Genomic DNA, 15,619 nt, shown 5'->3' with positions numbered 1-15,619 from the left:
AGTCATTTACTCAAGATAATTAAGTCATTTACTCAAGATAATTAAGTCATTTACTCAAGATAATTACGTCATTTACTCAAGATAATTACGTCATTTACTCAAGATAATTAAGTCATTTACTCAAGATAATTAAGTCATTTACTCAAGATAATTACGTCATTTACTCAAGATAATTAAGTCATTTACTCAAGATAATTAAGTCATTTACTCAAGATAATTAAGTCATTTACTCAAGATAATTAAGTCATTTACTCAAGATAATTAAGTCATTTACTCAAGATAATTACGTCATTTACTCAAGATAATTAAGTCATTTACTCAAGATAATTAAGTCATTTACTCAAGATAATTACGTCATTTACTCAAGATAATTAAGTCATTTACTCAAGATAATTAAGTCATTTACTCAAGATAATTAAGTCATTTACTCAAGATAATTACGTCATTTACTCAAGATAATTAAGTCGCTCTCATTTATTTATTTTTTTTCTATTTTTTTAAAGAGGATTTTTTTCACGTGGGAACGTGATAATAACTCCTGCCACGTGAAAGGATGATATTTTGCTCATGTATAAAACGCTCATACTTTTATTCTGAAGGTCATTAGCGGACACGCGTCACTTCCGCTCCGCACTTTTCCAAAGTTTGGGAAAGTTTTTTAAGTTTCTGCGTTTTACTTCAAACTTTTGATGTTTCTTTCTCATTCAACTGTAGCAAAGTCTGCGCAGAAGCACAAGTTTGAGTCTGTGCGGGTTTTTCCTGACAACACCGCGATAATGCGGGATTTTCGGGTTTTAACGTTTTGTGCGTTAGCTCAGCCGCGTTAGCTCAGCCGCGTTAGCACGGCCGCGTTAGCTCAGCCGCGTTAGCTCAGCCGCGTTAGCGCGGAGCGGCGCGGAGCGGCGCGGCGCGGATGCGTTCCCCCACGATCACGGTCACGGTGTGGGCTCTGCTCCTCCGTGTCCCGTGGCTTAGCCCGGCCCCGTGTCCTCAGCCCCCGGGAGACCGTGGTGATCCCGGGATAACGGCAGATGGAGCGTCCCAGGGCAGCGCGGAGGTGAGTCCCGCTTCAGACCCGTATTTTAGATGTATATTTTATATATATATAATATACATCTAATATCATATATATATATATATATATATATATATATATATATATATATATATATATATATATATATATATATATATATATATATATGATATTAGATGTATATTATTTTTTAATGATTTGAGCGACTCACCGAGCGGTCTTTCCTGAACCACCGTGTGGAATACTTTAGTCTCTTTTGTAAAGCTGACTTTCATCTCAAAGGACTGATAAGGCACAGCACAAGTGCGTCTTCATTTTCACTCCTCCACCTGCATCTGTTCCTAAACACATGCACGTGGACTCCTCATATTGTCTTTGACCTCGTCACCACCACTCAAGTCTCCATAGGACATGTGTTTCTCTGTCTGGGTGTGAACTTTGACTTACGCAAATGCATTCTGGGATTGAAACACCCCCAGCAGCGTCATCACAACAAAGATGGCGGCGCCCGTGTCCCCCCCATGTTCCCCCCGCTCGCCCTCACTACCAAAATAAAGGAGAGCGGCTACAAAAGGTCCATTGAAATGTCTTAAAATCGTGAGATTTAGTCTCTTGATCGGGTTGAAGCCTCTGACCCCTGGACTGTTGAAGCCTCTGACCCCTGGACTGTTGAGGCTTGACCCCTGGACTGTTGAAGCCTCTGACCCCTGGACTGTTGAGGCTTGACCCCTGGACTGTTGAAGCCTCTGACCCCTGGACTGTTGAAGCCTCTGACCCCTGGACTGTTGAAGCCTCTGACCACTGGACTGTTGAAGCCTCTGACCCCTGGACTGTTGAAGCCTCTGACCCCTGGACTGTTGAAGCCTCTGACCCCTGGACTGTTGAGGCTTGACCCCTGGACTGTTGAAGCCTCTGACCCCTGGACTGTTGAGGCTTGACCCCTGGACTGTTGAAGCCTATGACCCCTGGACTGTTGAAGCCTCTGACCCCTGGACTGTTGAGGCTTGACCCCTGGACTGTTGAAGCGTCTGACCCCTGGACTGTTGAAGCCTCTGACCCCTTGACTGTTGAAGCCTCTGACCCCTGGACTGTTGAAGCCCGACCCCTGGACTGTTGAAGCCCGACCCCTGGACTGTTGAAGCTTGACCCCTGGACTGTTGAAGCCTCTGACCCCTGGACTGTTGAAGCCTGACCCCTGGACTGTTGAAGCCTCTGACCCCTGGACTGTTGAAGCCCGACCCCTGGACTGTTGAGGCTTGACCCCTGGACTGTTGAGGCTTGACCCCTGGACTGTTGAGGCTTGATCCCTGGACTGTTGAAGCCTCTGACCCCTGGACTGTTGAAGCCTCTGACCCCTGGACTGTTGAGGCTTGACCCCTGGACTGTTGAGGCTTGACCCCTGGACTGTTGAAGCCCGACCCCTGGACTGTTGAAGCCCGACCCCTGGACTGTTGAAGCCTCTGACCCCTGGACTGTTGAAGCCTCTGACCCCTGGACTGTTGAAACCTCTGACCCCTGGACTGTTGAAGCCTGACCCCTGGACTGTTGAAGCCTCTGACCCCTGGACTGTTGAAGCCTCTGACCCCTGGACTGTTGAAGCCTCTGACCCCTGGACTGTTGAAGCCTGACCCCTGGACTGTTGAGGCTTGACCCCTGGACTGTTGAAGTCTCTGACCCCTGGACTGTTGAAGCCTCTGACCCCTGGACTGTTGAAGCCTCTGACCCCTGGACTGTTGAAGCCCGACCCCTGGACTGTTGAAGCTTGACCCCTGGACTGTTGAAGCCTGACCCCTGGACTGTTGAAGCCTCTGACCCCTGGACTGTTGAGGCTTGACCCCTGGACTGTTGAAGCTTGACCCCTGGACTGTTGAAGCCTCTGACCCCTGGACTGTTGAAGCCTCTGACCCCTGGACTGTTGAAGCTTGACCCCTGGACTGTTGAAGCCTATGACCCCTGGACTGTTGAAGCCTCTGACCCCTGGACTGTTGAGGCTTGACCCCTGGACTGTTGAAGCGTCTGACCCCTGGACTGTTGAAGCCTCTGACCCCTTGACTGTTGAAGCCCGACCCCTGGACTGTTGAAGCCCGACCCCTGGACTGTTGAAGCCCGACCCCTGGACTGTTGAAGCTTGACCCCTGGACTGTTGAAGCCTCTGACCCCTGGACTGTTGAAGCCTGACCCCTGGACTGTTGAAGCCTCTGACCCCTGGACTGTTGAAGCCCGACCCCTGGACTGTTGAGGCTTGACCCCTGGACTGTTGAGGCTTGACCCCTGGACTGTTGAGGCTTGATCCCTGGACTGTTGAAGCCTCTGACCCCTGGACTGTTGAAGCCTCTGACCCCTGGACTGTTGAAGCTTGACCCCTGGACTGTTGAGGCTTGACCCCTGGACTGTTGAAGCCCGACCCCTGGACTGTTGAAGCCCGACCCCTGGACTGTTGAAGCCTCTGACCCCTGGACTGTTGAAGCCTCTGACCCCTGGACTGTTGAAACCTCTGACCCCTGGACTGTTGAAGCCTGACCCCTGGACTGTTGAAGCCTCTGACCCCTGGACTGTTGAAGCCTCTGACCCCTGGACTGTTGAAGCCTCTGACCCCTGGACTGTTGAAGCCTGACCCCTGGACTGTTGAGGCTTGACCCCTGGACTGTTGAAGTCTCTGACCCCTGGACTGTTGAAGCCTCTGACCCCTGGACTGTTGAAGCCTCTGACCCCTGGACTGTTGAAGCCTCTGACCCCTGGACTGTTGAAGCCCGACCCCTGGACTGTTGAAGCTTGACCCCTGGACTGTTGAAGCCTGACCCCTGGACTGTTGAAGCCTCTGACCCCTGGACTGTTGAGGCTTGACCCCTGGACTGTTGAAGCTTGACCCCTGGACTGTTGAAGCCTCTGACCCCTGGACTGTTGAAGCCTCTGACCCCTGGACTGTTGAAGCTTGACCCTTGGACTGTTGAAGCCCGACCCCTGGACTGTTGAAGCCTCTGACCCCTGGACTGTTGAGGCTTGACCCCTGGACTGTTGAGGCTTGACCCCTGGACTGTTGAGGCTTGACCCCTGGACTGTTGAAGCTTGACCCCTGGACTGTTGAGGCCTCTGACCCCTGGACTGTTGAAGCCTCTGACCCCTGGACTGTTGAGGCTTGACCCTTGGACTGTTGAAGCTTGACCCCTGGACTGTTGAAGCCTGACCCTTGGACTGTTGAAGCCCGACCCCTGGACTGTTGAGGCTTGACCCCTGGACTGTTGAAGCTTGACCCCTGGACTGTTGAAGCCCGACCCCTGGACTGTTGAAGCCCGACCCCTGGACTGTTGAAGCCTCTGACCCCTGGACTGTTGAAGCCTCTGACCCCTGGACTGTTGAAGCCTCTGACCCCTGGACTGTTGAAGCCTGACCCCTGGACTGTTGAAGCCTCTGACCCCTGGACTGTTGAAGCCCGACCCCTGGACTGTTGAAGCCTCTGACCCTTGGACTGTTGAAGCCCGACCCCTGGACTGTTGAAGCCTCTGACCCCTGGACTGTTGAAGCCTGACCCCTGGACTGTTGAAGCCCGACCCCTGGACTGTTGAGGCTTGACCCCTGGACTGTTGAAGCCTCTGACCCCTGGACTGTTGAAACCTCTGACCCCTGGACTGTTGAAGCCTCTGACCCCTGGACTGTTGAAGCCTGACCCCTGGACTGTTGAGGCTTGACCCCTGGACTGTTGAAGTCTCTGACCCCTGGACTGTTGAAGCCTCTGACCCCTGGACTGTTGAAGCCCGACCCCTGGACTGTTGAAGCTTGACCCCTGGACTGTTGAAGCCTGACCCCTGGACTGTTGAAGCCTCTGACCCCTGGACTGTTGAAGCCTGACCCCTGGACTGTTGAAGCCTCTGACCCCTGGACTGTTGAAGCCTCTGCCCCCTGGACTGTTGAAGCCTCTGACCCCTGGACTGTTGAAGCCTGACCCCTGGACTGTTGAAGCCTCTGACCCCTGGACTGTTGAAGCCTGACCCCTGGACTGTTGAAGCCTCTGACCCCTGGACTGTTGAAGCCTGACCCCTGGACTGTTGAGGCTTCCCCCCTGGACTGTTGAAGCCTCTGACCCCTGGACTGTTGAAGCCTCTGACCCCTGGACTGTTGAAGCCTCTGACCCCTGGACTGTTGAAGCCTGACCCCTGGACTGTTGAAGCCTCTGACCCCTGGACTGTTGAAGCCTCTGACCCCTGGACTGTTGAAGCCCGACCCCTGGACTGTTGAAGCTTGACCCCTGGACTGTTGAAGCCTCTGACCCCTGGACTGTTGAAGCCTCTGACCCCTGGACTGTTGAAGCCTCTGACCCCTGGACTGTTGAAGCCTCTGACCCCTGGACTGTTGAAGCCCGACCCCTGGACTGTTGAAGCCCGACCCCTGGACTGTTGAAGCCTCTGACCCCTGGACTGTTGAGGCTTGACCCCTGGACTGTTGAGGCTTGACCCCTGGACTGTTGAGGCTTGACCCCTGGACTGTTGAGGCTTGACCCCTGGACTGTTGAGGCCTCTGACCCCTGGACTGTTGAAGCCCGACCCCTGGACTGTTGAAGCCTCTGACCCCTGGACTGTTGAAGCCTCTGACCCCTGGACTGTTGAAGCCTCTGACCCCTGGACTGTTGAAGCCTCTGACCCCTGGACTGTTGAAGCCCGACCCCTGGACTGTTGAAGCCTCTGACCCCTGGACTGTTGAAGCCTCTGACCCCTGGACTGTTGAAGCCTCTGACCCCTGGACTGTTGAAGCCTCTGACCCCTGGACTGTTGAAGCCTCTGACCCCTGGACTGTTGAAGCCTCTGACCCCTGGACTGTTGAAGCCCGACCCCTGGACTGTTGAAGCCTCTGACCCCTGGACTGTTGAAGCCTCTGACCCCTGGACTGTTGAAGCCCGACCCCTGGACTGTTGAAGCCCGACCCCTGGACTGTTGAGGCTTGACCCCTGGACTGTTGAGGCTTGACCCTTGGACTGTTGAAGCTTGACCCCTGGACTGTTGAAGCCTGACCCTTGGACTGTTGAAGCCCGACCCCTGGACTGTTGAGGCTTGACCCCTGGACTGTTGAAACTTGACCCCTGGACTGTTGAAGCCTGACCCCTGGACTGTTGAAGCCCGACCCCTGGACTGTTGAAGCCCGACCCTTGGACTGTTGAAGCCTGACCCCTGGACTGTTGAAGCCTCTGACCCCTGGACTGTTGAAGCCTCTGACCCCTGGACTGTTGAAGCCTCTGACCCCTGGACTGTTGAAGCCCGACCCCTGGACTGTTGAAGCTTGACCCCTGGACTGTTGAAGCCTGACCCCTGGACTGTTGAAGCCTCTGACCCCTGGACTGTTGAGGCTTGACCCCTGGACTGTTGAAGCTTGACCCCTGGACTGTTGAAGCCTGACCCCTGGACTGTTGAAGCCTCTGACCCCTGGACTGTTGAAGCCTCTGACCCCTGGACTGTTGAAGCCTCTGACCCCTGAACTGTTGAAGCTTGACCCTTGGACTGTTGAAGCCTCTGACCCTTGGACTGTTGAAGCCCGACCCCTGGACTGTTGAAGCCTGACCCCTGGACTGTTGAAGCCCGACCCCTGGACTGTTGAAACTTGACCCCTGGACTGTTGAAGCCTCTGACCCCTGGACTGTTGAAACCTCTGACCCCTGGACTGTTGAAGCCCGACCCCTGGACTGTTGAAGCTTGACCCCTGGACTGTTGAAGCCTGACCCCTGGACTGTTGAAGCCTCTGACCCCTGGACTGTTGAAGCCTGACCCCTGGACTGTTGAAGCCTCTGACCCCTGGACTGTTGAAGCCTGACCCCTGGACTGTTGAGGCTTCCCCCCTGGACTGTTGAAGCCTCTGACCCCTGGACTGTTGAAGCCTCTGACCCCTGGACTGTTGAAGCCTCTGACCCCTGGACTGTTGAAGCCTCTGACCCCTGGACTGTTGAAGCCTGACCCCTGGACTGTTGAAGCCTGACCCCTGGACTGTTGAAGCCTCTGACCCCTGGACTGTTGAAGCCTGACCCCTGGACTGTTGAAGCTTGACCCCTAGACTGTTGAAGCCTGACCCCTGGACTGTTGAAGCCTCTGACCCCTGGACTGTTGAAGCCTCTGACCCCTGGACTGTTGAAGCCTCTGACCCCTGGACTGTTGAGGCTTGACCCCTGGACTGTTGAGGCTTGACCCCTGGACTGTTGAGGCTTGACCCCTGGACTGTTGAGGCCTCTGACCCCTGGACTGTTGAAGCCCGACCCCTGGACTGTTGAAGCCTCTGACCCCTGGACTGTTGAAGCCTCTGACCCCTGGACTGTTGAAGCCTCTGACCCCTGGACTGTTGAAGCCTCTGACCCCTGGACTGTTGAAGCCTCTGACCCCTGGACTGTTGAAGCCTCTGACCCCTGGACTGTTGAAGCCTCTGACCCCTGGACTGTTGAAGCCTCTGACCCCTGGACTGTTGAAGCCTCTGACCCCTGGACTGTTGAAGCCTCTGACCCCTGGACTGTTGAAGCCCGACCCCTGGACTGTTGAGGCTTGACCCCTGGACTGTTGAGGCTTGACCCCTGGACTGTTGAGGCTTGACCCTTGGACTGTTGAAGCTTGACCCCTGGACTGTTGAAGCCCGACCCTTGGACTGTTGAAGCCCGACCCCTGGACTGTTGAAGCCCGACCCTTGGACTGTTGAAGCCTGACCCCTGGACTGTTGAAGCCTCTGACCCCTGGACTGTTGAAGCCTCTGACCCCTGGACTGTTGAAGCCTCTGACCTCTGGACTGTTGAAGCCTCTGACCCCTGGACTGTTGAGGCTTGACCCCTGGACTGTTGAAGCTTGACCCCTGGACTGTTGAGGCCTCTGACCCCTGGACTGTTGAAGCCTGACCCCTGGACTGTTGAAGCCTCTGACCCCTGGACTGTTGAAGCCTCTGACCCCTGGACTGTTGAAGCCCGACCCCTGGACTGTTGAGGCCTGACCCCTGGACTGTTGAGGCTTGACCCCTGGACTGTTGAGGCTTGACCCCTGGACTGTTGAGGCTTGACCCTTGGACTGTTGAAGCTTGACCCCTGGACTGTTGAAGCTTGACCCCTGGACTGTTGAAGCCTGACCCTTGGACTGTTGAAGCCTGACCCCTGGACTGTTGAAGCTTGACCCCTGGACTGTTGAAGCCCGACCCCTGGACTGTTGAAGCCCGACCCCTGGACTGTTGAGGCTTGACCCCTGGACTGTTGAAGCTTGACCCTTGGACTGTTGAAGCCCGACCCCTGGACTGTTGAAGCCTGACCCTTGGACTGTTGAAGCCTCTGACCCCTGGACTGTTGAAGCCTGACCCCTGGACTGTTGAAGCCTCTGACCCCTGGACTGTTGAAGCCTCTGACCCCTGGACTGTTGAAGCCTCTGACCCCTGAACTGTTGAAGCCTCTGACCCCTGGACTGTTGAAGCCTCTGACCCCTGGACTGTTGAAGCCTCTGACCCCTGGACTGTTGAAGCCTCTGACCCCTGGACTTTTGAAGCCTCTGACCCCTGGACTGTTGAAGCCTCTGACCCCTGGACTGTTGAGGCTTGACCCCTGGACTGTTGAAGCCTCTGACCCCTGGACTGTTGAAGCCTCTGACCCCTGGACTGTTGAAGCTTGACCCCTGGACTGTTGAGGCCTCTGACCCCTGGACTGTTGAAGCCTGACCCCTGGACTGTTGAAGCCTCTGACCCCTGGACTGTTGAAGCCTCTGACCCCTGGACTGTTGAAGCCCGACCCCTGGACTGTTGAGGCCTGACCCCTGGACTGTTGAGGCTTGACCCCTGGACTGTTGAGGCTTGACCCCTGGACTGTTGAGGCTTGACCCTTGGACTGTTGAAGCTTGACCCCTGGACTGTTGAAGCTTGACCCCTGGACTGTTGAAGCCTGACCCTTGGACTGTTGAAGCCTGACCCCTGGACTGTTGAAGCTTGACCCCTGGACTGTTGAAGCCCGACCCCTGGACTGTTGAGGCTTGACCCCTGGACTCTTGAAGCCTGACCCCTGGACTGTTGAAGCCCGACCCCTGGACTGTTGAAGCTTGACCCCTGGACTGTTGAAGCTTGACCCTTGGACTGTTGAAGCCCGACCCCTGGACTGTTGAAGCCTCTGACCCCTGGACTGTTGAAGCCTGACCCTTGGACTGTTGAAGCCTCTGACCCCTGGACTGTTGAAGCCTGACCCCTGGACTGTTGAAGCCTCTGACCCCTGGACTGTTGAAGCCTCTGACCCCTGGACTGTTGAAGCCTCTGACCCCTGGACTGTTGAAGCCTCTGACCCCTGGACTGTTGAAGCCTCTGACCCCTGGACTGTTGAAGCCTCTGACCCCTGGACTGTTGAAGCCTCTGACCCCTGGACTGTTGAAGCCTCTGACCCCTGGACTGTTGAAGCTTGACCCCTGGACTGTTGAAGCCTCTGACCCCTGGACTGTTGAAGCCTGACCCCTGGACTGTTGAAGCTTGACCCCTGGACTGTTGAAGCCCGACCCCTGGACTGTTGAAGCTTGACCCCTGGACTGTTGAAGCCTCTGACCCCTGGACTGTTGAAGCCTGACCCCTGGACTGTTGAAGCCTCTGACCCCTGGACTGTTGAAGCCTCTGACCCCTGGACTGTTGAAGCCTCTGACCCCTGGACTGTTGAGGCTTGACCCCTGGACTGTTGAGGCTTGACCCCTGGACGGTTGAGGCTTGACCCCTGGACTGTTGAAGCTTGACCCCTGGACTGTTGAGGCTTGACCCCTGGACTGTTGAAGCCTCTGACCCCTGGACTGTTGAAGCCTCTGACCCCTGGACAGTTGAAGCCTCTGACCCCTGGACTGTTGAAGCCTATGACCCCTGGACTGTTGAAGCCTATGACCCCTGGACTGTTGAAGCCTCTGACCCCTGGACTGTTGAGGCTTGACCCCTGGACTGTTGAAGCGTCTGACCCCTGGACTGTATAAGCCTCTGACCCCTGGACTGTTGAAGCCCGACCCCTGGACTGTTGAAGCCTCTGACCCCTGGACTGTTGAAGCTTATGACCCCTGGACTGTTGAAGCCTCTGACCCCTGGACTGTTGAGGCTTGACCCCTGGACTGTTGAAGCGTCTGACCCCTGGACTGTTGAAGCCTCTGACCCCTGGACTGTTGAAGCCCGACCCCTGGACTGTTGAAGCCCGACCCCTGGACTGTTGAAGCCTCTGACCCCTGGACTGTTAAAGCCTCTGACCCCTGGACTGTTGAAGCCTCTGACCCCTGGACTGTTGAAGCCTCTGACCCCTGGACTGTTGAAGCCTCTGACCCCTGGACTGTTGAAGCCTCTGACCCCTGGACTGTTAAAGCCTCTGACCCCTGGACTGTTGAAGCTTGACCCCTGGACTGTTGAGGCTTGACCCCTGGACTGTTGAAGCCTCTGACCCCTGGACTGTTGAAGCCTCTGACCCCTGGACTGTTGAAGCGTCTGACCCCTGGACTGTTGAAGCCTCTGACCCCTGGACTGTTGAAGCCCGACCCCTGGACTGTTGAAGCCCGACCCCTGGACTGTTGAAGCCTCTGACCCCTGGACTGTTGAAGCCTCTGACCCCTGGACTGTTGAAGCCTCTGACCCCTGGACTGTTGAAGCCTCTGACCCCTGGACTGTTGAAGCCTCTGACCCCTGGACTGTTGAAGCCTCTGACCCCTGGACTGTTGAAGCCTCTGACCCCTGGACTGTTAAAGCCTCTGACCCCTGGACTGTTGAAGCTTGACCCCTGGACTGTTGAGGCTTGACCCCTGGACTGTTGAAGCCTCTGACCCCTGGACTGTTGAAGCCTCTGACCCCTGGACTGTTGAAGCCTCTGACCCCTGGACTGTTGAAGCCCGACCCCTGGACTGTTGAAGCTTGACCCCTGGACTGTTGAAGCCTCTGACCCCTGGACTTTTGAAGTCTGACCCCTGGACTGTTGAAGTCTCTGACCCCTGGACTGTTGAAGTCTCTGACCCCTGGACTGTTGAAGCCTCTGACCCCTGGACTGTTGAAGCCTCTGACCCCTGGACTGTTGAAGCCTCTGACCCCTGGACTGTTGAAGCCTCTGACCCCTGGACTGTTGAAGCCCGACCCCTGGACTGTTGAAGCTTGACCCCTGGACTGTTGAAGCCTGACCCCTGGACTGTTGAAGCCTCTGACCCCTGGACTGTTGAAGCCTGACCCCTGGACTGTTGAGGCTTGACCCCTGGACTGTTGAAGCCTCTGACCCCTTGACTGTTGAAGCCTCTGACCCCTTGACTGTTGAGGCTTGACCCCTGGACTGTTGAAGCCTCTGACCCCTTGACTGTTGAAGCCTCTGACCCCTGGACTGTTGAAGCCTGACCCCTGGACTGTTGAGGCTTGACCCCTGGACTGTTGAAGCCTCTGACCCCTGGACTGTTGAAGCCTCTGACCCCTTGACTGTTGAGGCTTGACCCCTGGACTGTTGAAGCCTGACCCCTGGACTGTTGAAGCCTCTGACCCCTGGACTGTTGAAGCCTCTGACCCCTGGACTGTTGAAGCCTCTGACCCCTGGACTGTTGAAGCCCGACCCCTGGACTGTTGAGGCTTGACCCCTGGACTGTTGAGGCTTGACCCCTGGACTGTTGAGGCTTGACATTTGGACTGTTGAAGCTTGACCCTTGGACTGTTGAAGCCCGACCCCTGGACTGTTGAGGCTTGACCCCTGGACTGTTGAAGCCCGACCCTTGGACTGTTGAAGCCCGACCCCTGGACTGTTGAAGCCTCTGACCCCTGGACTGTTGAAGCCTCTGACCCCTGGACTATTGAAGCCTCTGACCCCTGGACTGTTGAAGCCTCTGACCCCTGGACTGTTGAAGCCTCTGACCCCTGGACTGTTGAAACCTCTGACCCCTGGACTATTGACCCCTGACCCCTGGTCTGTTGCAGCCTCTGACCCCTGGACTGTTGACCCCTGGACTGTTGAAGCCTCTGACCCCTGGACTGTTGAAGCCTCTTACCCCTGGACTGTTGAAGCCTCTGACCCCTGGACTGTTGACCCCTGGACTGTTGACCCCTGGACTGTTGAAGTTTGACCCCTGGACTGTTGACCCCTGGACTGTTGAAGTTTGACCCCTGGACTGTTGATCCCTGACCCCTGGTGGTCACTCCGACTCAAAAAAGGCAAAATTTGGATCTTTTTTTTGCCTTCAAAGTAAAAAAAATAAGAATTTACCGACCGTCCGAGCCACTTAAAAAATGTTGACTCGGGTTACAGCAAACAGACAATTTATTTGGGGCAGCCGGATATTAGATGTATATTATATATATGATATGATATATATTATATATATGATATACATCCAATATCATATACATGACATATACATGTCATATACAGTAGATATATATGACATGTATATGTCATGTACATGACATGTATATGACATTAGATGTATATGACATGTATATGACATTTATATGATATTAGATGTATATGACATGTATATGATATGACATGTATATGACATGTATATGACATTTATATGATATTAGATGTATATGACATGTATATGACATGTATAAGACATGTATATGACATGTATATGACATTAGATGTATATGACATGTATATGACATTTATATGACATGTACATGACATGTACATGACATGTATATGACATGTACATGACATGTACATGACATGTATATGTCATGTACATGACATGTACATGACATGTATATGTCATGTATATGATATTAGATGTATATGACATGTATATGACATGTACATGACATGTATATGACATGTACATGACATGTATATGACATGTACATGACATGTATATGATATTAGATGTATATGACATGTATATGACATGTATATGACATGTATATGTCATGTACATGACATGTATATGTCATGTATATGATATTAGATGTATATGACATGTATATGACATTAGATGTATATGACATGTATATGACATTTATATGATATTAGATGTATATGACATGTATATGACATGTATATGACATGTATAAGACATGTATATGACATGTATATGATATGACATGTATATGACATGTATATGACATGTATATGTCATGTACATGACATGTATATGTCATGTACATGACATGTACATGACATGTATATGTCATGTATATGATATTAGATGTATATGACATGTATATGACATTTATATGATATTAGATGTATATGACATGTATATGACATGTATAAGACATGTATATGACATGTATAAGACATGTATATGACATGTATATGACATTAGATGTATATGACATGTATATGATATGACATGTATATGATATTAGATGTATATGACATGTATATGACATGTATATGACATGTATGTGACATGACATGTATATGACATGTATATGACATGTATATGACATGTATGTGACATGACATGTATATGACATGTATATGACATGTATGTGATATGACATGTATATGACATGTATGTGATATGACATGTATATGACATGTATATGATATGACATGTATATGACATGTATATGATATGACATGTATATGACATGTATATGACATGTATATGATATGACATGTATATGACATGTATGTGATATGACATGTATATGACATGTATGTGATATGACATGTATATGACATGTATATGATATGACATGTATATGACATGTATGTGATATGACATGTATATGACATGTATGTGATATGACATGTATATGACATGTATGTGATATGACATGTATATGATATGACATGTATATGACAATTATATGACATGTATATGACATGTATATGACATGTATATGACATGTATATGACATGTATATGATATGACATGTTATGACATGTATGTGATATGACATGTATATGACATGTATGTGATATGACATGTATATGACATGTATGTGATATGACATGTATATGACATGTATATGATATGACATGTATATGACATGTATATGATATGACATGTATATGACATGTATGTGATATGACATGTATATGATATGACATGTTATGACATGTATGTGATATGACATGTATATGACATGTATATGACATGTATGTGATATGACATGTATATGACATGTATATGATATGACATGTATATGACATGTATATGATATGACATGTATATGACATGTATATGACATGTATATGACATGTATGTGATATGACATGTATATGACATGTATGTGATATGACATGTATATGACATGTATATGATATGACATGTATATGACATGTATATGATATGACATGTATATGACATGTATGTGATATGACATGTATATGACATGTATGTGATATGACATGTATATGACATGTATATGATATGACATGTATATGATATGACATGTATATGACAATTATATGACATGTATATGACATGTATATGACATGTATATGACATGTATATGACATGTATATGATATGACATGTTATGACATGTATGTGATATGACATGTATATGACATGTATGTGATATGACATGTATATGACATGTATGTGATATGACATGTATATGACATGTATATGATATGACATGTATATGACATGTATATGATATGACATGTATATGACATGTATGTGATATGACATGTATATGATATGACATGTTATGACATGTATGTGATATGACATGTATATGACATGTATATGACATGTATGTGATATGACATGTATATGACATGTATATGATATGACATGTATATGACATGTATATGATATGACATGTATATGACATGTATGTGATATGACATGTATATGACATGTATGTGATATGACATGTATATGACATGTATGTGATATGACATGTATGACATGTATATGATATGACATGTATATGACATGTATATGATATGACATGTATATGACATGTATGTGATATGACATGTATATGACATGTATGTGATATGACATGTATATGACATGTATGTGATATGACATGTATATGACATGTATATGATATGACATGTATATGACATGTATATGACATGTATGTGATATGACATGTATATGACATGTATATGATATGACATGTATATGACATGTATATGACATTACAGTTGTGTGTTCCAGGTTCATCTAAACCACGTGTTGCATTTCTCTGGCTTCGTCGTGTCGTTCTTCTTTTCTTTGGTTCTGGGACTTTTGGCTTTTCTGCTGCTGAACTGGATCAAACCAAGTATTTCTGTAAGAGACACACACATACACACACAGAGACACACACATACACACACAGAGACACACACATACACACACAGAGACACACACATACACACACAGACACACACATACACACAGAGACACACACATACACACAGAGACACACACATACACACACAGAGACACACACATACACACAGAGACACACACATACACACAGAGACACACATACACACAGAGACACACACATACACACAGAGACACACACATACACACAGAGACACACACATACACACAGAGACACACACGTACACACAGACACAGAGACACACAGAGACACACACATACACACAGAGACACACACATACACTCATACACACAGATACACACACATACACAGAGAAACACACATACACAGAGAAACACACATACACACAGAGACACACACATACACAGAGACA

The 15,619-nt window shown here is 50.1% G+C and overlaps 1 protein-coding gene across 1 annotated transcript in view; it reads left to right on the top strand.

The window, feature by feature from the left end:
- The first annotated feature begins 913 nt into the window (after nt 1-913).
- LOC140372715 (limbin-like) overlaps nt 914-15,619 on the top strand; it is a 93,430-nt gene continuing 78,724 nt past the window's right edge. The window contains exon 1 of the mRNA XM_072459819.1: nt 914-1,057. Coding sequence (XP_072315920.1) covers nt 914-1,057 — 144 coding nt within the window. The remainder of the gene's footprint in view (nt 1,058-15,619) is intronic.

The sequence above is a fragment of the Eucyclogobius newberryi genome, unplaced genomic scaffold, assembly GCF_026437365.1.
Source record: "Eucyclogobius newberryi isolate DKJ021-1_F unplaced genomic scaffold, fEucNew1.0.hap1 SCAF_28, whole genome shotgun sequence".
In the NCBI taxonomy this organism is placed as follows: domain Eukaryota; kingdom Metazoa; phylum Chordata; class Actinopteri; order Gobiiformes; family Gobiidae; genus Eucyclogobius; species Eucyclogobius newberryi.
This window is presented reverse-complemented; position numbering and strand designations above follow the sequence as displayed.